General features: G+C 49.1%; 8 protein-coding genes across 9 annotated transcripts; 5 read left to right on the plus strand and 3 right to left on the minus strand.

Moving 5' to 3' along the window:
• Positions 1-5,508: 5,508 nt before the first annotated feature.
• On the plus strand, positions 5,509-7,926 carry NCU07666. 2 transcript variants are annotated; one of them, XM_011395948.1, is made up of 2 exons: positions 5,509-6,056; positions 6,460-7,926. In XM_011395948.1, coding segments are annotated over exons 1-2 (729 nt in total). In that variant the 5' UTR covers positions 5,509-6,055; the 3' UTR covers positions 7,188-7,926. The 2 variants fall into 2 exon arrangements, with proteins under 2 accessions (XP_011394250.1, XP_011394251.1); XM_011395949.1 differs by having other exon boundaries at positions 6,668-7,926.
• Positions 7,927-8,869: 943 nt separating this feature from the next.
• Positions 8,870-11,315, plus strand: NCU07665 (ubiquitin-conjugating enzyme). Its single transcript, XM_957214.3, has 4 exons — positions 8,870-9,445; positions 9,558-9,652; positions 9,799-10,646; positions 10,721-11,315. The coding sequence occupies exons 1-4, from the start codon at positions 8,913-8,915 to the stop codon at positions 10,799-10,801; spliced, it is 1,557 nt and encodes a 518-aa protein (XP_962307.3). The 5' UTR covers positions 8,870-8,912; the 3' UTR covers positions 10,802-11,315.
• Positions 11,316-11,433: 118 nt separating this feature from the next.
• NCU07664 (hypothetical protein) lies at positions 11,434-12,419 on the plus strand. Its single transcript, XM_957213.2, has 2 exons — positions 11,434-11,681; positions 11,797-12,419. Exons 1-2 carry the CDS (start codon positions 11,519-11,521, stop codon positions 12,345-12,347), a joined length of 714 nt encoding a protein of 237 aa, XP_962306.2. The 5' UTR covers positions 11,434-11,518; the 3' UTR covers positions 12,348-12,419.
• Positions 12,420-13,355: 936 nt separating this feature from the next.
• Positions 13,356-14,221, plus strand: NCU16787 (hypothetical protein; the record flags this gene model as incomplete). The annotated part of the gene is made up of 2 exons (XM_011396089.1): positions 13,356-14,051; positions 14,135-14,221. The coding sequence occupies 2 exons, from the start codon at positions 13,356-13,358 to the stop codon at positions 14,219-14,221; spliced, it is 783 nt and encodes a 260-aa protein (XP_011394391.1).
• On the minus strand, positions 14,043-16,609 carry NCU07663 (GRF zinc finger domain-containing protein). The gene is made up of 2 exons (XM_957212.3): positions 14,830-16,609; positions 14,043-14,416 (listed from the first exon to the last, which is right to left on the minus strand). The coding sequence occupies exon 1, from the start codon at positions 16,432-16,434 to the stop codon at positions 14,902-14,904; it is 1,533 nt and encodes a 510-aa protein (XP_962305.2). The 5' UTR covers positions 16,435-16,609; the 3' UTR covers positions 14,043-14,416; positions 14,830-14,901.
• A 252-nt stretch (positions 16,610-16,861) lies between these two features.
• pex7 (peroxin 7) lies at positions 16,862-18,920 on the plus strand. Its single transcript, XM_957211.3, has 2 exons — positions 16,862-17,564; positions 17,662-18,920. Exons 1-2 carry the CDS (start codon positions 17,166-17,168, stop codon positions 18,355-18,357), a joined length of 1,095 nt encoding a protein of 364 aa, XP_962304.1. The 5' UTR covers positions 16,862-17,165; the 3' UTR covers positions 18,358-18,920.
• A 149-nt stretch (positions 18,921-19,069) lies between these two features.
• Positions 19,070-20,389, minus strand: NCU07661 (hypothetical protein). Its single transcript, XM_957210.2, has 4 exons — positions 20,206-20,389; positions 19,944-20,139; positions 19,820-19,866; positions 19,070-19,736 (listed from the first exon to the last, which is right to left on the minus strand). The coding sequence occupies exons 1-4, from the start codon at positions 20,216-20,218 to the stop codon at positions 19,099-19,101; spliced, it is 894 nt and encodes a 297-aa protein (XP_962303.1). The 5' UTR covers positions 20,219-20,389; the 3' UTR covers positions 19,070-19,098.
• A 400-nt stretch (positions 20,390-20,789) lies between these two features.
• Positions 20,790-23,027, minus strand: NCU07660 (hypothetical protein). The gene has a single exon (XM_957209.2). The coding sequence runs from the start codon at positions 22,236-22,238 to the stop codon at positions 21,162-21,164; it is 1,077 nt and encodes a 358-aa protein (XP_962302.1). The 5' UTR covers positions 22,239-23,027; the 3' UTR covers positions 20,790-21,161.
• Between the last annotated feature and the right edge of the window lie 4,415 nt (positions 23,028-27,442).

The following is a 27,442-nucleotide window of genomic DNA, read 5'->3' on the forward strand; positions in this document are numbered from 1 at the left end:
TAGTACCTGAAAAATGGAAGCGGTGATAGAAAACGTACCCACTCAATATTGGCTTCTCTACAAGGATGTTGCATGTCAGCAATGTTTCATGTATGAAATTGAAAAAGTTTCTCGTTCCGAACGCTATGGAGAAGCGCTAAAGGTTGTGTTTGGGGCCGCTATAGCTACCTACCTCTATGTGGATGAGAAGACTTTGTATTACCGTACATCCCTAGGTAGCCTGCAGCTGCACTGTCTGGACGATAATGTAACGGTAATGTAAGTTGAACTTTCTTGCGGGAAGCTCATTGTCAAGGTAGAGGTACTTTGTGTTCGTTGGTACTACTGCATAGTAGGCCGTAAGGATTCGGAAATCATGATGCTGTATTTTTGGAGGTATAGGTAGGTATTAGGGTGCCCTAAAGGTGCTGTTTTTATAGCCTTAAATATAGGGCTGTTAGAAACCTTTGAAAAGTCACCTAAGAAATGCTAATATAACTTCAGCTCCGGTGGGGTTTTTCGAGTCTTGGAATTAAGCTTGAAGAAAGTTTCTGCTAGTAGGGGTTTAATAATCCCATAAAAATACATAGGACTGAGGCAAGATTGTGAGGAGATGAAGATGGTTATGGCCAGGGATCGAGGCCATGTCCCCGGCATTAATTTTTTCAACCAAACTTTTTTCAGCTGAGGATGTAAGAACGACTTGGGCCAGGGGCACTGTACACTAGACAAACGGTACCATCAGGGGGTGTTCTTGTCATGGACAACGCTGCCGGGACAGCCTAGAGGTAGAGGCCGTCATATGATGAGGCAAAGACACAAGCGTTGCGAGGATTAAATTGAGGGAGAAACGATAGGCTCGACTCAGAACGTACGATCGAAACGGATGGTGATAATGGCTTTAGAAATCACAGTTTCAGGCTATCGAGTTGTTGAATGTTAATGTTAAAAGGTCTAGTTGAGTCAAAGCTGAGAGGTTGCCTGACAACTGGAGTCCTGTGCGGTGGGCTGCCCGCCCCAGTGGGCACCTGCGCTCTATACCCGACCACATTACAGTAAAAACCCCTGCTTTTGCTACCCCCCCCCCTTTTGCTAAAACCCCCCCTTTTGCTAAAGATTTCGGTTGCCCGCATTCCCTCTAGTGGTAAAGACTGCTAACTGCTAATTGCAATGCTGATGGCCTGGATTTGCAAAAGCAGGGGTCTGGTTTTGGTGGGAGAGCACACTTATACCCTTGTACCGGGGGGGCGGCTGCTCCAGGCGGCCCACTCTTTTAGTCCATTGGTAGTCATCCACTGGCTAAGAGGTCCATTTCTGGTCCGTGCGTACGCACCCTCTTCTGCAAAACCCCCCCTTTTGCTAGAAAATCTGGCTGCCGGAATTATTTGCAAAAGCAGGGGTTTTTACTGTACTGGTACACTGCACAGTAGAGGTACCTAGATACATAGTACCTCTAGCTCTAAGGATTCGCAACTGCCTGTTGCGAGCAATCCAAATGCCTACAATATGTACCTCTACGTCGCAGCCGGGCAGGCACCTCCGGCTCCGGAGTCTATGGTACTGCGTACGAGTTTCGCTGGATAACTAGAGGTATCCATCCCTTTTATTTTGTTCGGCATTGATGCGAGCGCCACCATCCATCCCACGGCACCTACTGCAACGGGATATAGCTACAAACAAAGGATTACTACCTCCACCTATTTCAACTTTCTCAACGGTTGGAAGTGGACCGTCTAAGACCCATTGCTAACTTAATTCATTCTGGCAAGAAATTGCATGATTGTGCTGTCTAGTTGCTCTGTTGCGGTGCAGCCCCAGGTGGTCTCACCTCGCCAACATGACTTCGAGGTGATCTAGTGTGATCAACAAGCGGGAACCACTACTGCTTGCGGGTTTAGGTCGGCTTTTAGCGAGGAACCATCACGAGCACCGGTGATTGTTGGGGCGCAAGCCGTGTCGGTCTGCTGAAGGAGCTTGCAAAGACATCGCAAGATAGTAGCCGCCCGCGCCCATCATCGGCTTCATCAGCAAGCAGATTAACGACTAGGGTTTACATCTCGAGGGCGTCTCGCAGGACGCTATTGAGATGTCTTAGGCCCGAACTTCGGCGTCGCTTGCATATGATATGGGCAACTTGCTAACTCGGATTTTGCTAGGAAAGGGCTAGCTCGAGAGCAGCAAGACAATGACATGTCGACCGTCACTGCGCAATGTACTTGGGATGCTATCGAGTGCTCATAGACGGCCGCTGATGAAACCGGTCGTTGAGCTCAGGCCCAGTCGTCGAGCAGCCTGGTTGTGAAAGGATGAGTTTGGAAATCGTTACTCTCGGACAAACTCCTCTTCGAGTACACTCGGTTGACCGACATGGGTGTCACAAGAATATTCCAGGAATAGGACAGGCAAACGTTGACTGAACAAGCGTATGCTACATCTGTAAACCTTTGATTCCCCCGACTGTAGCTGTTGTTCATCGTCTGACCACCTACCTTATGCGGACAGCACTTTATTTTATCGTGCCAAGTGGTGAGATGAATCTCGGGATGCAAGATCGTCTTTACTTGACTCTATATGAGTTCGTCTTTCTGATACTCTTCAGTGTTAAGGAACGGGTGTGAAGAACATCATCCAAAACTCGATACCCAATCTGTTTCACATACAGATAATTAGGCTCGATTAGGTGACCTGTCATTCGATCACTTTCTTGGGGACGGCATGTATGGACTTGAATTCAGCTAACGGATATCCTACTGTAGATAGCTTTTCTCGGGCCGTCGGTCAGTTAAGCCAACTCTCCAGTGACTGGACCATTCACTGATGTTCATAGTCGGGGGTACCGCCAAAAGGGGAAGTCCACAAACCCTCCTACATCAGCCTTGCAACTTGATGTGCGTTCGCACTAGATCAACTAGAACCGAGATTTTTTGCCAGTGTCAGCCGTGATGATTCGTTAATCAACAGGAGGCTCAAGCAGACCTACACACGTCAATGCAACTGTCAATTCATCCTGGTGAGCTCAAAAAAATGAAATTGATTATAAGATCACCCCAATAGACTCACCACGAAAGATAGATTATCCGTGGTATCACACCAGGGAGTCGTAAGCACTTTGCTAATCAACTATCAAGAGAATCATCACTTGTTCATATGACCCCTACACATTGTCTAGCGTTAGTCTTTATGGCCGGACGCTTGTAAAAGGCCCTTGCTGTAAGAATCATCGCTCATCAAGAAAAAGGCGGGGGGGGAATGAAAGAAAACCTGGTGAACTATGTCTACATGAAGCAAGTTCACTCAAAGAGGTGATGTGTCTTGATATGGGTACCAGTCCCTTTTCGAACCACATTTTGTGAAGTTTGGTACGGAACAGCTTGCCCCCCAATGGACTGCCACACCTTTCTGTGGCCGGCTGAATCGGAACAGAATTTTCGCAAGGGCGAGGACACGCCCGCAGATACCAAAGTTGATGAATGTTGTACCTGGGCATGTGCTCCTAACACAATATAACTGTGAACTATAGGTCAGATGAGAGTCGTTGGGCCGGAGCCGAAGTAGAACTGACAACCAACCGACAGCCCGCAGGAGAAACAGATAGCATCAGCTATGGGGGATCTACAGGGTATTTTAAGTTCCCTACCTTTAGCGAAAACTGCTATTACTACCCACCAACAGTCAATTCCACTGCGCCAGATACCTGCGCAAACTGCACAAGAACCCTCGACATCGATATACGAGAATACAAGGGGTTTGCTGACGTTGACGAACTAGATGATGTCTCGTGTGATCCCATTTTCAAATGACAAGGTTGAATCAAACTGCATTGAATGACATGATGATAACCAAGCCTCGCATAGGATAAGAACTGAAAATCAGACCAGTGAAGACAACAAACGTTATGGTCCCAGGTGGTGGTGGTACCTTTACCTACTGCCTTGCCTTCTAACTATCTAGATCTAACTTTTTTGGTCTTATACCCGCGGTTCGGGGATGCATTCACCCAAACCGATCTCGTTCGAGGAGAGACCACCTCAGACTTCACTCTCATTGGTGTGCGGTAATCACTGCTGCTATGACCTGTTGTGCCTGTGTAACCCAACATGGGCGGTTCGGGCACACCGCCCGAGGTACATCCTTACATCACCACTAGAGGTATCTTAGCTGTCGACTCAGTGACTCCGTAGCATGGCACCATCGTAGGTCAGACAGCTCGGGTCAGGAAGTTTCAAGAACGCAGACATCAGGTTTGCAGGTAATGGCCGAGGAAATTGTATTCATTTTGGGACCTCAAGAGAAGCGGGTGAGAAGTTAATGTGGACGTTTCGAATCGCCCAGACTCAATTATATCCAGATTCTTGAACCATTGAATTGCGATCATTTGGAGGTACAGCCTTTTGAATATTTGTTATCGCGAAGACGCTCGAGCGCAGTAGCCTCGGCCAGCAAGAACACCATGAAATCATGAAATTACAGAAAGCTAAGAGAAGATCCGGGCAGCCCATGGGGCTCAAGTCTGAGGAAATCATCCGATATTAGACCATGACCAACAAGAAATGAGGCTTTTCTCCGCCTCGGCAATGCATGCTTGAGAGGAAAGGGAAAGAACACCATTTTTGTTGAAACCTTTCGTATGGTCCCAATGCAATAGGTACCTAGCTTGGTGTTTGTCTGTGGGGGTGGACCTTGCCGATCCTCTCCGACTTCTCACTGCATGCGCAGCATCGATGGTAGGCCGAGGTGGTACAGAATTCAAAGGAGGTGTAGTCAACTTTCAACTTCAATACTATCTGGTTAGGCAAAAGAAGTCGTGCATCGCATCCAGCCTAAGCCTAGGCCAGCGAGGCCATCAAGCCACGGAGATGGTGGACGGCAATCTGATGGCTAAGCAGAGCGACCTCTGCGGCGCAAGGCCCATAACCTATGAGATCACTGCATTCATACAATTGGGCGTCGTGATATTATGCTATGGACGCTCATCGTCAGCCTTGGTTCGAATCAAGTGGTTGTGTTAGCTTGGCCTGGTACTGGTGATTGCGGTATGTTCTGTCTTCCTATCGTCCCGATAACTTCACCAACTTGAATCAAACATCAACAAACTCAAGTCATCATTGCGCCCAAGGTAAGTTGGACAATGTCATGTATTCAAAAAGATGCTCCATTGTATCGACAGGAACTGAAGCTTTACACAAGAACGCAGAGCACTCGTTGGTAGGGGCAGGTGCATGCAGGTGGTATCGCGTTGAAGGTTCGCACATGTTAGGTTTGCTGGGATGCTTATCGCAGTAGGGTAGTGGTGACCCAGTGTGTGTAATTTACCGTACGACTGTAATATTCGGGCCGTTCGAGATGGGAACGTAATGCAGAGCAAGCAAGAGGAGGTTTGCTTTGCCGGGCAGGTACGTTTCGGTTCTGTACCGCAAGTAACATCCGGCGAATACGTCACAGCAGAAGGCGGCATGGACGGAATGTCTTGGAGCCTCGTGGTTCTTTGGCCCCACCAAAGGGCACCTATAGTCGCAAATGTCACCTCCCTCAACGCGTTCGACACTACAAGCAGCATTGCGCGCTTGGCTTTGTTTGACCTTTGACTTTAACCCCACACTGACTAAGGAAGACGTCGACAACTCGACATCCAACTTTGCTTTGTGTAGATCCATCTCGGCTGAGACCTGCACACACTAAAAAACCAACAGCAAGACACTCGCCAGCGAACAGATTGAAGCCGCATCGATAGTTAGCCCGTATTCTTGTCGTCACGCCCATACGCGCAAAAAATTCGATAACCCTGCCACCCCGAAACCAAGACAACCACACCAAGTGCTGATCCCATCGGCCAGTCCGCGCAACCCAACAAGGCTAGGACCGGGCTACCGACAGTCTCGAAGACAGTGAAGGATTCGAACACAAACAACACAAGAAAAGAAGATGGCTGGAAAGAAGGGCCAGGACAATAGCAAGAAGGCGGCCGGCCAGGCGCGCAAGGCCGACGCTGCGGCCCAGAAGGCTGCTGCCGAAGACGCAAAGAAGGCCGCTGCCGAAGCCGCCGAGTGGGATAAGGGAGCCAAAAGCAACGCTAAGAAGTAAGTTCCAACATGAAGCCTGGTGTTCGGTTTCACGTTACTCTGCCGATTATGTTTACCGGTCCGTTCTTTGGCCCTTGTCGTCGGCCTTCCGACGCTACATGAGGAGAGGGGGCTGTATCCTCGCTCAACAGCAGGCTCCGTGCCCCCGTGCGACATCTCATGCCTCCGTATCTCGGCCCCTACATTCCTTCAAAGTCTCGCCTCGTCCATCGAGGCACCCTTACCCTTGTTCGCCTTTCCTTACACAGACACTTTCCTCCGTCAGGAACGCGTTCCGACTCGCTATCGGAAGATGTCCGCGGGACCTCTGTGCAACCTTGTGGAGGCGTCGCATTGCATGCCACCATGATATGATGCTGGTCAAATGTCTAGCTGGCTTCTGTTTGGCTCATTTATCCAGTGTGCACTATCACAGGCCCTTGCGCGACTGCAAAGTTGCCTTCGATGCGCTCTCCCTACAGTACGGGAAAGACATATACGCTGGTTGGGTGGGGAGAGTGGAGGAGTCCGATGGCGACGTGCAAAGCGCGCACATTTGCACAGATGGACCATGACATTCGCGATAAAGTTGACCCGAATATTGGTACTGACCACGAGCTATCTTACAGGGAGGCCGAAGCCGCGAAAAAGGCCGAGGCGGCGCGCAAGAAGGCAGAGAAAGAGGCACTTCTGAAGGAGGAAGAGAAGAATACCCCGGGGCGTACGCAACCCAAGAATGCAAAGACGGCGGTCAGGAAGACAAGGGGTCTTGACCTGTCACAGCTGGACGATGACGGCAGTGGCCCTCTTGCAGCTCTTAACGCCTCGGGTATTGACAACGCTCTGGATGCGTTGTCGTTAACCACATCTTCAGCCGTTGACAAGATTGACCGGCATCCCGAGAGACGCTTCAAGGCAGCATATGCGGCGTTTGAGGAACGACGACTTGCAGAGATGGAGAAGGACGGCAGTGGCCAAGGTTTGCGCCTGAACCAGAAGAAGGAGAAGATCAAGAAGGAGTTCGAGAAGCACCCAGACAACCCCTTCAATCAGGTGACTGCGCGCTACGACGCCTCCAGGGAAGAGTTGGCCCAGCTCAAGGAGCAGGAACGTACCAAGATCGAGGCCCGACTTGGGTCTAGACGTTAAGCTACCGCGCAAGCTCTTGGGTGCGGACGCATCGTTTCCCCATCCGACATCTTCCGGCTCTCGTACGGTTTCTTCCAATGGCTATGGGTAGGAACTCGCGAAGCTGCGCCGGGTCTTCTCATCTGCTCACCTGTTCAGGCTAAATGGTTTTGCTTGCTGTATACGAAGGCACCGCACGGGCTCGAGCACGTCGTATTCACGACAGCATACAGACTGGTCGTTATAAGGGTAGTTGTACAGTATCCTCATGAGCAAGGGTGTGCAAGGCGGTAGGGGTATCTACAATGGACTCGGTGGTTCTTTGAAGCGAGGAAATTGCATAAGGATCTGATGGGGCTCTGGTAGAAAAGCTCCGTACACGGACGGTGTGTATGATAGTATGGTGATGTTACATTGGCCGCCGTTTCAGGTTGTACTGGTAGATGGTACCTGGGAATTGGAAATGGCATTGTGTACAAAAAAGGGACCTTTTACTTTAGCATGGTATGACGACAGTATTATGGAGCCGTGGGTTGTGTAAAGTGCGCTGTTGTAAGAGGCGGTCAAGGAGAGCGAAAGGGCCCAGATGGCCGGTGGATGGCAAGGCTAAAGGTTGCCTTCTTTCTGATGTGGTGGCCGACTTCGCTGCGTTTCCCTTTCGATGGGTTCCTGTATCGTACAAAGCCGTGACGGAACAACACCAAGACCAGAACAGAGAGGTGGGGTTTCAAGACAACGACCAAATAACAGGCCGGTCGGGTCCTAAGCCGGTGGCTGGCTGGTTGGCTCTGGTTGGATCCGGGGATCTCGCCGAGCTCAGTGTTTGGGTTTCAACACATGCTGTGGTCTTGGTCGCTGGCAGCTCAAGGTTAACCCAGTCGCCGGAGTGTACCATGATGGAAGTTTGTGATCCAATATCCTTCTAGCGTGCGGTGCCTGCGCAGCAAAGTGGAGGTGGTGAAGTGTCCCTTGTCCGGCCGTGGTCGGGTGGGTTGCGGTCTGCGAATGCGAAGTCCAGTGACCCAGTTCCATGCCCAGGAGCCCGGAGAAGGAGGAGCCTCGACCCACTTTGGCGACACGTGGAGCTAGGTAGGCGGAGATTCCGACCTGGCCCTCGGGCCACCCTCCTGGATGGAAGGCGGGCAAGAACGGGCCCGGGTACTCGGGGATCCACCTACCTCAACGGAGGTCTTCCCTGACGACGACTCCTGAGGCTCCCCTCTTGTCCACTCGGATCGAAGAAGCCGTCCATCTAAGACTCCCGTCTAGCCTCGAAGCCATCTAGCGTCGACATTGGGCACTGTCTGTAAGGCACAGTGCTTCCGTGGACGGGAGTTCAGCGTTCTGTGATTGTTCCTCCAGGGTTTGGTAAAATCATAAGGATGAATGCCAATGCCGTCATTATCATTCATGTCGCCGCCGTACCGGTGCCGGTCGACCTGTAGCATGGAGCATGGGTACTTAGGTACTACCTCTATGTAGAGACGGGAAGCCCGAAAGCCCAGGCGCCTTGCTGCGTTTGTCGCGTTCGAAGTCCTTTGGTTCCGAATGTACTTGGCAAACCCAAAATTTCCCATCTGTTCCTTGGTCTGTTCAGCTGCTCTCATCTTTCGTGGTCTAGCCTAGGATGGATTTCTTGACAGAGACACGGAAGAAATTCCGCTGCCTATGTCTGAGTGTTGTCGACTTGAACAGTGCCGGCGGGAGATCTCCACAGCTCGATGAAAGACACGGGCTGCAGCGCTAATGTATGGGAAGTACCCGGCAGTACAGTGTCATATGCGGAATACATTTGCATTACATATCATCAATAACCCTAACCCTTCTCCTTGCTTTTCGTGCCTGAGCACCCGCTACACTACAGAGGTAGTGTCTCATTCACCGTCAGGGGCAGACGATCTTTCCATGACCATAGCTCCAACCTCACCATCTCGATCGCCTCACAACCGCTCACCTTACCTCTACACCCACGCCACTTTATCAAAACTTTCTGGAAGGACTCTCCGTTTAATCGCCTTCTGGAATCTGCAGGGTTTTTCTTGTTTCACAAACTTAGACCTAGAATTCCTCACAAGTCCTTGTCAGCGAGAAACCCGCCCCCCCGCATGCTGTGTGTCCAAATACAGGACAAACATTCTCCGACAAAAAGAACCTCCATCCCGGTCAACATTCCCACCGGGTAACACGGTAATCCCCCCGAGGCCAATGACAACATCCATGCCATTCTCCCGGATGGGCAACCTGCCCGCTGTTAGACGGCAGCATCTCCTTGCCGAGTTGTAGGTACCATACAGAGCCCCAAGCACAGCACGCAAGCCACCAGGAAACTGGGCCTGTTCGTGGAGGATCATTTAAAAGGGCCAGCGGGCTAATGACCACGGTTTCACACAGTGCCGGTCTTAAACAGGCATGTCCAAATGGCGTCTTCGTCAGTCTCACGCCCGGTGACCCGAATCTGTGGTCGGGCGTGATCTTCGTACGCAAAGGTAATTCCAGCGCAGTCACTATTGGCAAGCCCAAGTCAGGCAATCCAATGGAGATGGACAGAAGCCAAGCCGCCTTGTTGGTGATATGGAGGGAGAAAGTGAGTGTGTAGAAGTACTGACATCTCATGTCTCGGTTCTTTCCGTAGGTCCATACGCCAACGCCGTCCTCCGCTTCCAGGTCTCCTTCCCGGACTCGTATCCGAACCTGCCGCCCCTGGTTACCTTCTCCACAGACATGTTCCACCCCCTTATCACGCCTCTTACCACGTACATGTACAGCACCGACGTCCAGCACAACGGTACCGTCAGTGCCACCGACGAGGAGCGCCTCCCGCCCGGAGGCTTCAGTCTACGTCATGGCTTCCCGCACTGGTTTGGTAGGGCCAGTCGGTCCCGTGGGGAGCGTGGTAGTGGCGATCAACGAGGAAGGCCGCCTGCGTCGCTACAGATGACGCCCCCACCGGACACTCGCAAGGTCCAGACCGGAAACAGATCCGAAGATGGGACCAAGAATGGCGGAGGGACGGAAGGGACGCCGGAGTCTACCACCGAAGCCAACGCAGATGCGGCTTCTGACTGCAGCAGGTCAGCCGCCAGGCGGGACGTTTCAACCTACGAGGTTCTCCGGTACATCCGCAGCACCTTTGATGATGCAAACGTTCTTGACTCAGTCCCACTTGAGGCGGCTGGCAATCCGGGCGCCTGGCATGCGTGGCGCACTCATCGGCGACAACAGGCTGCCAATGTGACTTCTTCCCCCGCTTCTGTAAAGTCTGATCTGGACTCGAATTCGATCAAAATAGATGAGACCATTACAAGTCCTTCACCAAGCGGAACTGCTGAGACAAGTTCAGCCACATCGACATCGGCCGCACCAAAGCGTCCTGACGAGTGGAACTGGGACGGTGTTTGGGAAGAGAGGGTCAAGAGAGGTATCGCGACTAGCTTGTCAGAGCCGGTCTTGTTTGGAAACGCCGGGGCGGCAGATGAAGTGGTTAGTCAGCGACGTTGTGTCAATCTCCCCAGCTTTGAAATCATGGGCTATTACTAACGAGGGTGTACCGACAGATCAATTTCATCAGCATGGAGGAAGCAGATGTCGAAGGAACAAAACAAAACCTCCTTAGAACCCTTGGTGCTATACCTTAGTGACTGCCACCGAAGGAGTTCCACAGCTCTAGTGCAAGTTGTGTGTACCTTGCCCCGCGAAGGGTAGCACTTTCCCTGGGAACCCGCAGGGACTAGAAACTGGTTTAGGACGGAAGCAACTGCGAAACAGGCGTTCCTCCCCTCTTCGCCTTCTTCGGGGAGATGGGACGTGACGATGAGAGCAGGTCAGAGGGCCTTGATCAAGACCGTCAAGCGCTGAAACTAAACCCAACTTGACCTAATCCTAATATACCCGGACATCATCAGAGCGGACAGTTCGAGTGTTGTCCAAGCTCGACGTTTTGTGGAAGAACGACGTACATGACTAGCAGTAATCTTTGCAAATACACTTCGGATACATTTTCTCATTACCATACCAATTGCAAGCCGTACACAAGCCGTCCAGTCAGCAAGATCACCGTACCTGACCGTGGACATTGTTCTGAATCCGACCTCGGTACCGCTTTGCGTCCAAAGCTCTTGCTAACGTCCCTGTCAGCCACGGCTACCGTCGACATGACCGGATCCTTTCCGCGAAATCACCGAAGTAACCATCGATATGTCCGTTCTGTTGAGGATGAGGTCATACCGAAGCCACTGCAGATCGTCAAGCGCTCCGTGAGCTCAAGCACAACAGATAAAAGTTACCAGCTGCCATCGGCCACACGATGTGACACACGATGTGACAGCGCTGGAAGCTTCAAGTCTGATGCAAGCATGGACAGCATGTCGGAGCCACCAGGGCGGAACACATCCCTCGCTGTACCAAAGACCAGAGAGAACAAGGCACTTGAGCACGCCTCTACTTCAATGGTCAACCTTCTGGAAGGGTATGAGCAATGTCAACCAGTGAATCCCGTCAATCCCTTCCAGTCGAACCGTAAGTAACTTGCTGCGGACCAAGGCCTCTTCATTGACTCGATATAAGCATACAGAATGTCTCGACGCTTATCTAAAATGGTGCCTCAATGGCCAGACTTGCTAACTGGTTTCAGAACACAATAGAGTTACTGATCTCGCATTCGAGTTCTACAGAACCGACTCTTGTACAAGTCTGCGTAATCAGCGTCCTCGAATGAGCCCGTCGCCTTGCAAAACAACCAGAAGCCCAAACTTTCTGCTTCAAAGAGCCAGGCAGCTGATCACAGACCACAAAGACTTGAAAAGCGAGCGCGAAAGGGGCGGCAACAGGAAAGACATAATCTTAGCTGCTTGTGCCAACACATCTAGGCCTCAAACTCCGACTCCATTATCTCGAATGGCTTACATTATGGGACGAGAGGAAAGTCAATCATCACCACGCCTTCAAAGTTCTCAGAGTGTATTCAACTTGAACGCGCAAAGCCTCGGTAATTCTATTGCAAGTTGTAGAGAAGAAAGTTCTCATTCGGTACTCGAAACTGGAGAAAAATCACAACGAGGTCACTCTAGCGCTTCGCACTCGGGCTCGCCTGGTCAGTCTGCGGAAAAGCCATTCATGCTCGTGCCCAAAGTGATAGTCACTCCGGAAATCAAAGCTCTGGAGAATGGAGTTACATCGCTATAGGCGGCGGTGCAGCTTTCAACACAGCTTAGCCATTTCAGCGCACCAAATCATCAGTCTAGAATTTCCCCTCAAGCGCGAGATGATTACAATGACAGCCTAGTCTTACCAGGTATGATCGACAGGTCCATTACATGCCAGGCAATGTCTCGGAGGAATTCGTCCGTGAATTTGAAACGTACTGACCATAGTATCCTTCTACGTACAGATGCGTTAGAATACGGTTGTCTCTACAATTTGTCGATTGGAATACTTCCCACAGACAACAGCGAGGTCATTGAAGTCATAGACGACAAGGCATGCGCAAGGTATACGCCCTTCCAGACTCACTCCTAACATTGATCCAATTTGAATCCCATTAAAAGTCTATTTTGTGTGGATCTAACCTTCAACATAAGGACCACCCTCTATCTTGGCTCGAGGCTACTCCTACTGGTGCATGTTCGTCTACTTCCTACTGCCCTTCGATGCAGTAGCAGAAGTAAGCGCCACAGGAGACAGAGTTCTGATGATCTCATTGAAGATCTTGAATATCATCTGGGCGGTACTAAGCTCGATTTCCTACAGGTCCGTATTAGGTACCAGCACTCTGGCTTTTCGCAGACAACAGGGCTGTTGCGCAACAATACGATGGATGGCATCGTGAGCCAGGAGACCATGGTAGAGACTACGGCGGTTGCTGCCATCGAAAGAAAAGGTTCATCATCGCTCTGGTCGCCGCGCGACGTGCTACAGCCCAATCCATTATCTGAAATTATCGCAAATCATTGGGGCGCGGATACGAAAGGTGATGTAATACACCGCATACTCACTTCCCGCTCCTCACCGCCACAGAGAAGGGCAAGGAATTTCCAGCAAACGTCTCTGCTTGTCCATTCGTATGACGCTAGCGGCACAAGTAGTGCATTTTCCATCTCTTCTGGTCAAGATACAAATCCGATCCCAAGAGCTCACATACGTTCTGATATACCGAAACAAGGCCAGAGTGCACTCGCCGTTCGTTCAGCAAAGATGCCAGCAGCAAGGTTGACTAATGTGAAGGCAAAGGAGTTAAAGAGCGACAATGTTGTCAGACCTTTCGCTCCGCCTACACGTGCAGCGCCTCTCATCCCAATAAGGCAGACGAGCCTCAATACCAGGACGCATGCTCCCAGTTTTTCGGAGGCCGAAGGAGGCCGTGGCAGCCAACAACAGGGCACGTTACAGTCTTACACGAAAGACTTCTGGTTTTTTCCAGGCGACGAGTCAGATTCGTCGGGAAATGATTCTGTACCAAAAGCTGCTGCCGAAGCAGCCGGCTATTCTGGTCGGGAAGCCAACATGCATGCGCACGGATCAGTGATTCGCGAAATCCGGACAGTCGATGAGGCTGTTGTAGGACGACTTTCCAGAATTGCATCGATCTCTTTTGCTGAAGCCTATAAGGGTGGGGATTACCAATCGCAGCATCTTGAACATGATGAGCACGGAATGTTGAGTGATGCGAAAGAGAGAGTGACACCAGTATCAGCACGCTCCTCATACTTTGATCAAACAAACTTGGACTCTTTCCAGTTCACGCGCACGCCAGGAACCGGCGGAAGTACGGATAGTATAATAAAGAAGAATGAGGGCAGCTGTATCAAGGCCAGCGGCAGTAGTGACGATAACGGACGCCTGGAGACGAACGAATCGGTTTACCAAGGTACTGACAGTCTCCGGACTCGCGTAAGGCCGTCACGACATTCATACTCTTCATCTCTTGGATCATCATCGGTAGTTGCAACAGCAGCAACTTCTCGACAGTACAGGCGGAGAGTGAGTGCAAAACAGCCATCGCCCCCTCCTCCACGGCTCTCGATTTCTGGCGCTTCTTCCTCTCCAGAAGGGATGTCTAGAACAACAAGCCTAAGCCGAACTTCATCTATGACCACACGCATAGCAAGCCCTGCTGACTTTGACGCCATGGAGTTTGGTCTTCTTGACACTGGACGGAGCAGAGCCGGACAAGGAATGAGCGCAACAACAAGATGCGGGTGGGGAGGAGGATATGATGGTGGCCATAGCGACCAAGATCCTCGAGACACGGAGTCCTATAGTATGGATGTTGGCTTCACGATACAGACATTACCGTCGCGGAATAACCGACAGAGTCGAGTAGAAAATGGTTCTGGAGGGTTTCTCGGCATTGACCGTGTTCGTCAAGTTGCCGGCAGTGTGAATGGACCGAACAAGCTTCGGGGTAGAGTAGCAGCAGTAACAGCTAGATACGAAAATGGAGGAGGTGCAGGAGGAAGCCTGGATGACAGGGCAGGTAGCAGTACCGGTAGTTGGAAGCAGAGAGGGGATCAAGAGAAGGGGATGAAAGGAACGGAAAGGGGAGAAAGAGCGCGTGAGAACAAGGACAAGGAAAAGGAAAAGCAATCGGGGCGTTGGGCATGGCCGATATGGTGGTTATGATGAAAAGACAGGTGGGTTTACGTTGAAGGGAAGCATCCATACGTACATGGTAAAAAGTGAATTCATTCCAACTGTCTATAAATAAAACCATGCCCTCTTATGGATCCGACGGCCATAGCTATTTTGCCATCGGTTGTATTGTTCTCACTGAGGGTGCATGTTCAGGACTCGCTGTTGATGACTGCTGCTCCATATCCGGGCTCTGCGGTGCTTGAGCGGACTCTCGTGTATCAGGTTCTAGCCCGGCGGTTCTAGTGCCCGTGCCCTTTTTCCACAACGGCCTCCCGTCATCATCAAACTCTGCCCACTGGAAGAATGAGCAGGCCTCTTTGCCCGGCTGATTCCCGGCGTGACACATCCAGAAATACCTGCCCCAATTCTCCCTCTTCTTCTGCACCACCCGCAGAATCGTAGGGATTCCGCAAGCGCACCGCGGTGTGTACCGCGGGTGAAACTCGGGCCGATAATCACGGTACGTGACGTTGATGCGTCGCTTGCCCGCAATCGGGTGTGGATCGATGGCCTGCGCTGGCGTCACGCAGTGCTTCCACTCCTCTTGCATGTCGGCGTGCATGACGAGGAGGGAGTTGTGCGGGAGGTGGATGGAGATTTGACCTTCATTCAGGGAGTCGAGGTTGGCGTTGGACGTGGTACTGGAGGAGTTACCGTCTTGGTCCTTATCCTTGGGCAAGATCCTCCGCACCCGAAACTCCCTTGCCACGCCAAGCGAAAGAGACCCGATGACGGCTCGCGGACCAAGATAAGTCAACTGGTCGCTGTGCCAGCCGACATTCTGTTCCGGGCCATCGTACAAATTCACAAACGCCGCATTGGGCGACCAACGGTCGGGGGACTGGTACTTGAGTTTTTTACCGCCGTACAGGTGATGAGTCCGGATGCGCTTCTGGATCTCGGTATTAACGGCGTCCTGCACCAACGGCCGCACTGTTTCCAGCTGAGGTGTCAGGCGGCGGATATCGGAGAGGCGCGCGCCGTTGTAGAAGTAGGCCGATTTTTGCTCGGCCAGCTCGTAATCGCTCCCGACAAAGAAGCAGGATGTGTGGGGGCTAGAGACTACGTTATCGAAGAGCTTGAACGTGGCTTTGCCGAAGGTCTTGGCTTCTTCCAAGAGTTCTACCAAGAGGCTGTTGGCGACCGAAGGGGGGAGGAAGTTGTGGATGACGGTGCAAGGGGTGTGGGTGCTGATGTCGGAGGGGTCGTAGAGATGGAGTGTTGCGCCTTTCCGGGAAAGGAGCTTGGGTTTCTTGGGGATAATACTAGCACCGCCATGGTCGCCATCGCCGGTGGTAGATGGAACGGCGAAAGAGCGTAAAGAAGCCTGTGAAATAATACCTGACGACTTCTTCTTGGCTATCTGCCCTGCGCCCTGGGCACTTTTCAAAGCCTCCGTGGTGGCTTCCACGGATCCATCGTGGGTGATTAGAAGATCCAGTAACGCATCATGACCGAAGTCTGGATGCAATGAAGCAAGTATGGCCAGTTTGATATCGGTTGATTCTCCATCGCCATCCGGAGTGTTGTCAATGGGATTATTGAAGGCGGTGATAGTCTGCTTTATTTGCGTGGTGTCCACGTTTTCCTCCAGCGTCAACTCGGCTTTCCTCTTCCCCCTCGTTATGAACCTGTCCATTGCCACGGCTTAGAGGAAGGAGTACAAAATCTCGACATGTTGGAGTGTCTGTTACCATGGCCGGGTTCACGCTGGTTAGATGCGCGTGGGATGAAAGATGAACATGGATTTGTATTTTCAGACGCGTCCTTGTTACGAAGAGGAAGGAGGGGGACGTGATTGAAAGTGGCCAAACACGCGCTGTCACGGGGACACGTCGGTACTTATTTCTAGTGTGCACTATATTTTACGTATCCTGGGGCGACGTCATGGGTAGGCGCTATCCCTTAGAGAGTTAGCGAGCACATCCATCCATGCTGTGGGGCTCACGCCGTTACGGCCCGGGGCTTCCACGCCCGCGGCAGGGGCAACGTGCCGACCAGATATGGATTGGATGCCAGGCGGGCTTCCGGGGTACCCCACTAATATCCAGATGTAAGCTGACAAGCCGAGGCTTTCCCCACGGCGTTGTCGCTGTTTGGCGTTCTTCAATTAGTTTCCAACCAGCTTTCCATCCCGTCACAGTAAGTTCTGCCAACACCTACACCCGACGCCCGTTTCAAACCCTACCGATACGTCCAAGCCGTCGCCGTCATTTCCAGGTGCAACGCCTCATCTCGCGACCGTCGCTGGCAGATTCATTAGGCTGTCAACCACTCACGTCGGCTAAGAGGTCGTGCGCCCATTGCAACGCCAACCTTTTTACAGAGACCTCCTGATGGGCAGCACATGACAAGCCCACGTTTCTCGACATGGCGTCCATGCTGGAATTTCGTACCCCGGGCTACAATCCTTACGCCGTCAAGTACTCCCCATACTACGACTCACGCCTTGCTGTCGCCACTGCCGCCAACTATGGCATCGTCGGCAACGGTCGCCTCTTCTGCCTGGGCCTGAGCGCAGCCGGCGTCCAGTGCGAAAAGACCTTTGAGACAAACGATGCCCAATACGATCTTGCCTGGTCGGAGCTCAACGAGAATCAGCTCATTGTCGCTTGCGGCGATGGCTCCATCAAGCTCTTCGACCTGGGGGTGGAGAACTTCCCTGTCATGAACTTTCACGAACACAAGCGGGAAACGTTTTCGGTTTGCTGGAATCCCGTCACCAAGGACAGCTTCATCTCGAGTTCCTGGGATGGCACCGTCAAAGTTGTATGTGCTCATCTCTTGTGTTCCTCCCACCCACCATCGTAGCATCATGGCCGATCGACTTGCGCGCTGGCTTACAATCCTCCTACTCTGTCTTCAGTGGTCTCCCACGCGCAACGCCTCCCTCAAGACCCTCCCCATTGGTTGCTGCACCTACAGCACCTCCTACTGCCCCTCGAACGCCGCCCTCGTCTCCGCCGTCTCCGCCGACTCTTCCCTGCGCATCTTCGACCTACGCACGCCCGTATCGGCCAAGTACCACCTGACCAACGTGATCCCCGTGCACGCGCCGGCCACGGGCGGGTCAGGTTACTCGCGCCTTGCCGACGGCTCCATCTACTCGGGCACGGTGCCGAACGAAGTCCTGACGCACGACTGGAACAAATATAACGACACGGTGATCGCCACGGCGGGCGTCGATCGCGTCATACGCACGTTTGATATCCGCAACCCGGCCGGCGGTCCCCTGGCGCTCATGACAGGCCACGAGTACGCGGTCCGCCGCGTTGCATGGAGCCCGCACGCCAGCGACATCTTGGTGAGCGCCAGCTACGACATGAGCGTGCGCGTGTGGACGGACGGATCCACTATGCCGCAGCACGTTCAGCCACCGGTACCGAGCGGGCGCCAGCCTGACACTGTCCGTGCGGGAACTCAGTTGGGCCTTATGAACAGGCATACTGAGTTTGTTACGGGCGTGGATTGGTGTTTGTTCGGTGCAGGCGGTTGGTGCGCGTCGGCCGGCTGGGACGAGAGAGTGCTACTCTGGGATGCTGCGTCCCTGTTGCGTGGATGAAGAAGCAGGTTGTTTGAAAGAGGTGGAAAAACGTATTTGAGTTGATTGGTCTTTGAGTGGATTGCTCAGGCAAATTTACGTGGCAAACTGCCTGATAGTAAAGGAGTAGAAGATATGAGGGCAAAATCAAGACCGATCGACTATCGGCTGCTGAGAATCATTGCATGCACAAAAGCGCCCCCTCAGTTGCGCAGCGATACCCCGGGGAGTTTGTACGTCTAGAAGCCGACATTATACGAACAGAACAGACATGGTGACAGCGGACAGGAGATTTGACCAAACGTGTTCCTTGGCTGGAGCTTACGAAAGTAGGAAATAAATCGGTACAGGAATTGGGTTAAATTGACCGTCCCGACGCGAGAGTCGGTCAGTACGAGAGAAGGGGCGGGAAAGAGACAGAACATAATTGTATAAGGCATCTAGAGGATTAGAAGAACAGTATACCATGATTCGAGATGATGGTAAGCTCAAATTTCTACCCTTAGTATCGCTATGCGTTGAGACGTGTGGTACCAGTGTATTAAAGGAATGCAGTCAACTTGAGTATACATATTTGTCCATGACTATCTCTCTTGAGTATTACCGATACAGCTGGTGTCTCACCATCCCAGTTTGTGCTGTAACATCCAATTTCTTCCATTTGGCTTGGATCTTCTCAATCTTATCTCTTGCACCCCTTCCACTTATAGAATTTCTCGAGGGGTTCCCCAATATGGCTACAGACTCAACATCCTCGGAAATTCACGTCCACTTTGGCTTTCCGCCTCCCTCCCTCCTAATCCCAATAGCCCTGATCAATGGTTCAAATAGTACCACGCCTACCACGCACAAGATCGAGTTCCACACCTGAATGGCATACCACACCCACGCTCCCGGACTCGAGAACACAAATTTGAGCCAGTCATTCACCTGGTAAAAGTCTTCCTGCTTGGTGATTAGGTACCGCTTGCTGTTGTTGCCTCCATTGAAACCGTCGACTAGAGTCTCTGCTTCCTCGCTTGCTCGAGCAGAAGCCACGGGGGCGTTCTCAACAGCAACAGGGTTGCTTGGGTTGGGCGGGTGAGCCATGGGAATTCCCTCCTCCGTCTTCTCCGGTGTGGCGTCGCCGGCGGCTACCGAGGCGTAGCTGGGTCCTTCTAGGGAGCTTGAGTGGTCTGAATCGTTGTCGGTAACTTGTTGTTTTGCCAAGGCGTTGTTGTTCTCACTGAGAAGACGGCGGCGTGGGTTTCTGGACTTGTTGTGATTATTGTTGAACTCGTCTTCGGGGACGAGGTGAAGGACTGTGACGAGGCGGACGGGGGCTTTGTGAAAGGGGAGAAACCATATGGTGAAGGTTTGGGCAACGTTGACGTAGAGAAGGGAAGATTTTTGGTCAAAGACTGGATAGTGGCAAAATTCATTAGTTATTCGAGCTTTTATCTAGGGCAGTGGTTTGCATGCTGATGTGGAGAGATGCACTTACCGGCTGATTCGACTTCGATATCAATCTTGGGACTCAGAATCTTGTACCTGGAAGTACACTTTTAGTCTACCTATTCCTGGTTGTACATATTGGCGCATGGTATAAGGCCAAGGACACAGCATACCACTTATAGATGTACTGAATAATCTCTCGGGAATTTAAAAGGCCATATCGGGGAATGTAGATATTGTCAAAATGGGGAACGCGGCAGAAGGGGTGGACGAACGACGCCGACGGCGTAAAGTAACGACTAAGGGTATCTTCTTGTTCTTGAGGGCTTCCCTGGCAAAGGGTGCCAATGACTCGGCGGATGTCCTTCACTGTTGTTTTGGTTAATCATCGTCGAGTCCCGTACTGCTTCTTCCGCAGCCCAAATTGGTGCTTACCTGGATGCTCCATGTCGTGTGGTAGTACTTGCAATTGCTGCACTGGAGTTGTCGTATACGAAGACGAGTCTTTGGATTGATTATAAAACAGAGTAGCGGCTTGAGCAATAATGTAAGTATATCCTGCAAAAAAAGGGAGTTGATTTCGAATGAACTAATAAGCAAATTTCACATGAAAGGTGGTGCAACTCGCTGGTGATGTCATTGAAAACATGGTGGGGAATTGGGCTTATTGGTTAGGTCGTCGGAAGGCGCCAATCCAGCACATTGCGGGGATCTCGGTGGGTAATCTGCCGCCCTGTTAGGCACGGCAGGAACGGGACAGGGGCGTCGGCATTTGCCTGTGTGGGTGTCAAGGGAAGTCGAGCCGTTAAATAGGGCAGCTGCATTGCAGCGCATGTGAAGCATGTAAGTGCCCTACCCATCGTTAGGTAAGTAGGTAGGTTCACTCAGTACCCGACAGTAGCACCACATTGTGCAAGACCAGGGAATGAACAGAAACATGGAATGTTCCTCCTATTTACCAATGTCGATAGGGCTACATACTAGGTATCAAAAATTCAAGAGCAGGTGAAAGATAGGTGAGGCGCTCAAGACCCGCAATATCGATTCAAATGTCCCACTCCACTCGAAGGCTACAACTCCCCGCAACCATGATGTACATGTGGCACATGACGGAGAATACTGGAAATATACAAGATTGAAATCCTAAGGACTCGAAGTATTGGCAATCTCCCAAGATCGTGTTCGGCCAAGAGTCTGGAGTGCACAATATCCAATATTTCTTACACGGGTCACAGTGCGTGCTTTTATCCAATCTCTCGAAACAAGCCGGATCCGTTGCAGAACTTTATGACTTGAAAGTTCATTATTTCCAAGCCTAGACCATCCAACAGGATACATAACAATGCATCGCCCATTTCGTCGTACCGTGTCACACAAAGCCTCGTTCCTCATCACTCCCCATGTCGACCAATACTCCTCGACCTCCTTATCTCCCTCAACGGCTCATCCCCGCCCGCAAACTCACCTGGCCGAATGTCGCGATATCCTGAGCTCCTCCTCCGTCTCGGCGGCCCGGGAGGCGATGACACACTACTCACATCCTCCTCAACCACAATCCTCTCTCTCTCATGAGGATGCGAAGGCTCCGAGGTTTCCACCACAATCGGCCCTCTTTCCGGCGGTGACCGTGATCTCGCCGTCCTCGATTGCCTCCTCGTGCCCCTCCTCCTCTCCTCGACTACAATCCGCTCCGCAATCGCTTGTCCATGGCCATGTCCCTGTCCTATCGGCCGCGATTGGTGCCGCTCCTCCAGGATAATACCGTCGCCATGTCCATGTCCGTGAGCATCGCCAGACCTACCCCGGCGACCCGTACGACTTGTTTTGGTCCTGCGGATCTCCACCGTTTCTCCCCCGTCACCAGCCGAGGAAGTAGACCGTGATCGGCGCCTGCTGCTTCTCCGGTGTTTGTACATGCCACCGCGGACACCACCGCCAGCTTCGCTGTGTCGTGAAGAGCGGTAGTGATGCCGACTCCGCCGCGTCACTACCGACGCGGTTCCTCCGGATTCGCTGATTGCTGCTGAGTATCCGCCTAGGTTGATGCATGTGTAGATGAGGAAGAGGATCAGGATGAAGCCGGCGACGGCGCCGAGGGTGATGCCCACCACGGCTCCTGGAGACGGACTCGAGTAGAGTGCACCGTAGTAAGCTGGGATTGTGGAGGTTTCGGCGTATTGTCGCGGGAGTGCACGAGTGGATGGTGAGTTCTCGGAGAGGTGGGGTCCTTCGATTGCAAGTGTTGATGGATCTCCTGCGGCTGCAAAGACTGCTATCCTGGCTACCTGCGCGTGTGCCGACGGAGGAATTTCCTCCCACTTCTCTTCAAGATGCAAAGTTGATTTCGGGGCTGGATCGCGCTTATATGTTGGCGTTGAAAGCTCGAGGGACTCTTTGACAACGGAGTCGAAATTGCCTTTTTGCGCTATTGCATCGCGTTGGTTCGAAACTCGTTTCATTGGCGCCATCTGGATGGTTTACCCGGCTGATGAAGAGGTTAGGTAGTAGGTCGGGCTCTCAAGGGTGCGCACTGAGTAGTGATTGTTCGTCTCGATCTAATCCTTCGGTCTCGTCCGTTATTAAGCCCAATGCTTCGATCCAGCTCTCGCGTCCGTGATGGGCGGACAAGCCGAGACGCGCAACTGCCACTGGCTTTCAGTCTCGAAACCAGCTCTCAAGCGTACGGTTGCGACACGAGCAAGGGTAGCAGAAATTGTGACGACCGAAAGTGAGGACTATACAAGTGCGATGGAAACAATCCCCCGGGATTATCGACAGATAAGAGATGTTCGAGGGGAAATTTTCTAGTTTGCCTTGTGACGGAGGCGATGATCCAGTTGCTGCTACACCCAGACACTGCTTGATGTCACACAAACTGAATGGCTCGGTTGGTCGCAGATATACCTCTTTGGCCTAACGGCTCCCTTCAAGCTGCTGAAGCTCTCAGCCCAGCGTTTTCGGCCGCGCACAGCAACTTTGTAACGGGAGATCGGTTATGCAGCCAACAGACGGAATAACGATGCAAGCTGGACTGCTGGACGACGACTATAGCAGGATTGTTAGGTATGACACAGCCTGATATTCCCGCGTACAAACTTGACGATGTCTTTGAGGCCTTTGTTGGTTACAGCCGAGGACGCGAGAAATCTATTACGATAAGGGAGAAAGAAAGAACGCGAGGATTTCGCAAGATGGAAGAGTACCTTCCTAGCACCGTTGTCGTGATGTGGCAGAGTGGAGAGCTTCCTGTCTGCTGTGGGAGGCTGGGGGGGATGCGCCATCGGACCAGGGTTATCGTCGATTCGTTCCTATACTCAATCGCCTGTGCAGTCTTGGCAAGAGGTGTGTGTGCGTGCACACACACACACACACACACCGCACTTCTATATTGCACAACTTCGTTAAAATTTATTATTTTATAATAATTTCTATATTAATTTGAAGCTATTTCAACGTACAAAGTAATCACAATACTAATAATTAATTAAATTTATCGCAACAATACCTCCCAAAACAATCCTCAATTTAAAACCCGCCGGCGTAAAGCGATCCCATATTCGAAGCGGTACGCTAGTAGTCTACTTTGGTGAAAATTAAAACTAGGAAGATCCTAGCCTAATAATTCTATAATATACTTTATTCCGCCCGAGAAAAAAAAATTGTAAAATTGAATAATCTATTAAAATTATCCTTAAAATTACTCTACCTAAAAAAAAGGCTACTCCTATTAAAATTATTATTAAGAAGACCGCTATTAAAAAGACCGCCGTTAAAAAGGGAAAGGTTACTATATTAAAACTAAAGCTAATTGCTACGGTATTACGGGGAGTTGAGACCGTAGTCACTATTCTACTAAGTGACGGATTCGTCACTGACGGATTCGTCTCGAGAGAAGAATCCGGCAAGTGACGGATTCGTTAAAGGGATTGATACGTGGCGGATTCGTCACTGAGTAACGGATTCGTCTTGAGGAACCACGGTCAATCGCAACCTAGATCTCGTATTAATGAATAGTGTTATTAAGCAAGAACTTCTAGTTGTAAGTAATAATTAATTAATCGAAGAGAGGAATCCGTCAATAAGACGGATCCTTCTACAACTATCTATACCTGCTCTGTGCTATGTCGGGCTGCGCCGAGCCGAATCCGGCTTAGCACAGCCTAGTGTGCACAGACCCAGGGGAGGCGGATTCGTCCCCTAACACTAATCCTAATCTTAGAGCTGCTATTATCCTCCCCTAAGCTTATAATACCCGTTGAAATTTCTAGTAGTAAAAAGGACTCTAGTAATAATAACGAAGTTGAATAATAACTCCCTATCCGCTTTACCCTTAAGAAGTAAATTTTTAATACTTTATTTTATTTATTGGGCAATAATAATAGTAAAGTAACCTCCCTAACTAAACTAATTACTTTAATGTTACTAGTTTAGCCCTATATTATCTATAAGCCGGTTATTATAGTATTACTGCTACCGCATTCTAAATACCCTAATTCGATATAGGTTTAATTTAATATAGTTGGTTTATATATTATTATTAGTTGTACTAAATTACCTACTATTAAAGAATATAATTTATTTAAAGAGGTTAAGGTTGAGTAAAATAACGGCGAGTTCTATAAATAGCGGTTTAGGACGATACTACTTAGCGAAATCCTATATATATAGCAAAATTATATAGAAGATATTATTAGCAATAATATAGTTATAGGAATAAAGCAATTAGTCTCTTTATATAACGTTATATATATCGCCGCTACCTATAATAACCGCCGCGCCCGGGTTATTATATACAATAAAACTATTCCTAGGAAGGATTTTTATAATAAATATAATAATATTAAGTACAAAACCGTTATAAAGTCGTACCTCCACTATACTAATTAATACTACTATTTTACTATATTATTTAAATTTTAATTAACCGACCTATCTATTAATAAAATCCCTATTACCCTATCCTCCTATAGTAGTATACCTTCTACTCCTACCCCCTCTCGTAATTTAATTAATCCTTTTATTACCTTAACCCTACAAACGGTCGATATACTATTATTATAAGGGTTACGGATTCTAACCGGTACTAAGAAGTCTAAGCGTATTACAATAAATACTATACTAATAAAAGTTGAAAAGAATTTAAAGGAGGACCGGTAGTAAGAGGAGCGTATAGGGGTAAAGCTACGCGGTACTATATATTAGGAGCTGGTATAGGCATAAGTATACGGTTTTAACTATAAGTATAAGAATTATAATAAGGCTATTAAATACTAAATATATTATATTATAAATAGGAGTTTAATTTATTATAACCTTAATATTAAAAATATAAGTAAGTAAGTACGCGCTATATTGTTAAGGAAGGCTACGGTAGCTAACCCGCTATTTGAGTTGGTACGAAATATATTAAGTAATAAAGTAGCAACCGCTTTTAGCACTAGCAATAGTAGTAGTAAATATAGGGGAGGAGGTAATAGTCTACCGATTAATATTAATATTATTAATAATATTAATAGTAATAATAGTAGTACTAATATAGAAACTATAAATAGTCTACTACAAACTATACTAAAAAGGGACAATTTTAGAAGTCTATACTAACTATACCCTCCTTCCCTATACCCACTATACCCGCTACTATACTAGCATTTCCCTTTTTACTTTTAATATCCCTAAGTCCAATTACTTTATACTACCGGCGGCTCTATCGCTAATTCAACAATCGCTAATAGCTATAACTATAATATAGTAAATACTTTCTTCCTACTAAGTAAAGTAATAACTATTAATTCGTATATACTATTAAAGTATTTTATTACTATATTCCATAGGCACCCAACCAACTACAAAACTTTCGCTACTAAGTACACTAATACTAACCTTTCTCCTATTTTTATAATAACTATAATATTTATTTAGCTACCGGTACCACTATTAATTATACTACTATTAGTAGCGGGCAAGGAGGATAAGGGTAAAGAAATTAAAAATTCCCTAGTAGAGGTTAGAAAATTATTTATATTACATTTACCTATACCTTCAATTTTTAATTTTTATTTATTACTACCACCCCCCGCCCCGCTTAGTCGGCCGGCTAAAGAAATTATTACCGAATTCTTTATAGCGTTCTATAAGTGTTACTATATTAGATTATTAATTAAAATAGTACTAGTATATAGAATTTTAATTGCTTTAAAGAATAAACTCCGGAATAAGGAGGCGCTACCCAATTGTTACCGGATATATACAATTAGCTATAGAGTAGGGTGCTGGGCTGGCATAGAGTTCAACTGAGCCTTACCCAGTCCGGTACCACGGCTAGGGCACGCCTAGTGCTATAGATAGGTACAGGCCAGCCGCCTTCTATTGGCAAGCAGGCCGCGGGAAGTAGGACCCACCCCTACAAACTAGGGTGGATCCCTGCCTAGACTAGGGTCCTTATATAAAAGGATCCCTAACTGGGCCGGCCAATAGCCGCAAAACTTCCTACTACATCTCGCTTTCTTATTTTAATATTATTAATTATATTAATAGATATTTAGAATTAAGAGCAAACTTAGCGAACCGTAATATTTAATAACTATAATTAAAAGATCCAATTAATTAAATTACTCTTAATTAATCAATCCCTTAATTAGGAAGTCGCTTAATCGCCTCTACACACTACGCTTCCGATCGTTAAATCCTATATCTCTCTCCAGCGAGCATCGACCCTACAATTAACCCCCTTACCAGCCATCGCCGCTTTAATTATATTAGTTATTTACTTCCTTCTTTCACACTCTTACCTAATTATACTTCGGCCCCTTAGTAAAATCCCTATATACTTTCAATACTATTATTAATTAACTATACTACCTTAATTTAAATTATTATATAAATAGACTTCGGTATATACAATATAATCCCTTAATACGATAGGTATCTTCTATTCTAATAATTTTACTTCGGTATTTTTACTTAACAATTCTTTTTATTCTATATTTATACGGCTCTATAATTGTAACGTCAATACCGTCTATAATCCTAACTATAACTAGCCCTATACTTAGCTCTTTCGATAAGGAATTACCCGGCAAACTAGCGCTACTTCCTCCTAATTTTTTTAAACTAATTTAATATAAAATATTTAAGAACCCTATTAAACAAATTAATATTCAATTTAATTACAACTTTCGAACTATAAATATTAGACCTAGTAATACCCCTAGCTCCACTAGTCTAACTTTACCGCCCTTAATAAATAGCCCTAATAAGGTCGACCCTTTTATTATACTTCCCCTAATACCCTTAACTAGTAGAGTTCCCCTTAACTCCCGGAAATTATTTAACCTTATTCTAATATTAATACCCCAATTCAACGCTACTTTATCCGCTTTACCCCAATTCCGTCCTACAATTACCGAAGCCGAAGTTTCGATACCCATCCGAAAGATCTTATATTAAATTATATTAGGAGGCTAAGAGCTCGTACACAGAAGCACCTTAGCGGCTGCTACTCCCCTTCGTCAACCAACGCGTAGGATTATTAACGATAACGCCTATATTAGGTTAGGCTCGCGGGAAAGATAATCCAATACCGCGCCGAGGTGCCAAACTAGTATAAAGCTCTATAATACTCGTTAGTAAATAAATAGAGTTTATATAGGTATAAAAGAGGCTTAATAGAATA

The sequence above is a fragment of the Neurospora crassa genome, linkage group IV (assembly GCF_000182925.2).
Source record: "Neurospora crassa OR74A linkage group IV, whole genome shotgun sequence".
Lineage (NCBI taxonomy): Eukaryota > Fungi > Ascomycota > Sordariomycetes > Sordariales > Sordariaceae > Neurospora > Neurospora crassa.

Excerpts from the sequence above, each read along its gene's own strand:
- NCU07665 (XM_957214.3), top strand. The coding sequence starts at position 8,913 with ATGTATGGGAAGTACCCGGCAGTACAGTGTCATATGCGGAATACATTT. Across the intron at positions 9,446-9,557 it reads CAGCATCTCCTTGCCGAGTT|TGCCGGTCTTAAACAGGCAT; the intron begins GTAGGTACCATA and ends GGTTTCACACAG. Across the intron at positions 10,647-10,720 it reads CCGGGGCGGCAGATGAAGTG|ATCAATTTCATCAGCATGGA; the intron begins GTTAGTCAGCGA and ends GTGTACCGACAG.
- NCU07664 (XM_957213.2), top strand. The coding sequence starts at position 11,519 with ATGGACAGCATGTCGGAGCCACCAGGGCGGAACACATCCCTCGCTGTA. Across the intron at positions 11,682-11,796 it reads CAATCCCTTCCAGTCGAACC|AACACAATAGAGTTACTGAT; the intron begins GTAAGTAACTTG and ends AACTGGTTTCAG.
- NCU07663 (XM_957212.3), bottom strand. The coding sequence starts at position 16,434 with ATGGACAGGTTCATAACGAGGGGGAAGAGGAAAGCCGAGTTGACGCTG.
- pex7 (XM_957211.3), top strand. The coding sequence starts at position 17,166 with ATGGCGTCCATGCTGGAATTTCGTACCCCGGGCTACAATCCTTACGCC. Across the intron at positions 17,565-17,661 it reads GGGATGGCACCGTCAAAGTT|TGGTCTCCCACGCGCAACGC; the intron begins GTATGTGCTCAT and ends CTCTGTCTTCAG.
- NCU07661 (XM_957210.2), bottom strand. Across the intron at positions 19,867-19,943 it reads ATTCAGTACATCTATAAGTG|GTACAAGATTCTGAGTCCCA; the intron begins GTATGCTGTGTC and ends GTGTACTTCCAG. Across the intron at positions 19,737-19,819 it reads TATCGAAGTCGAATCAGCCG|TCTTTGACCAAAAATCTTCC; the intron begins GTAAGTGCATCT and ends GCCACTATCCAG.
- NCU07660 (XM_957209.2), bottom strand. The coding sequence starts at position 22,238 with ATGGCGCCAATGAAACGAGTTTCGAACCAACGCGATGCAATAGCGCAA.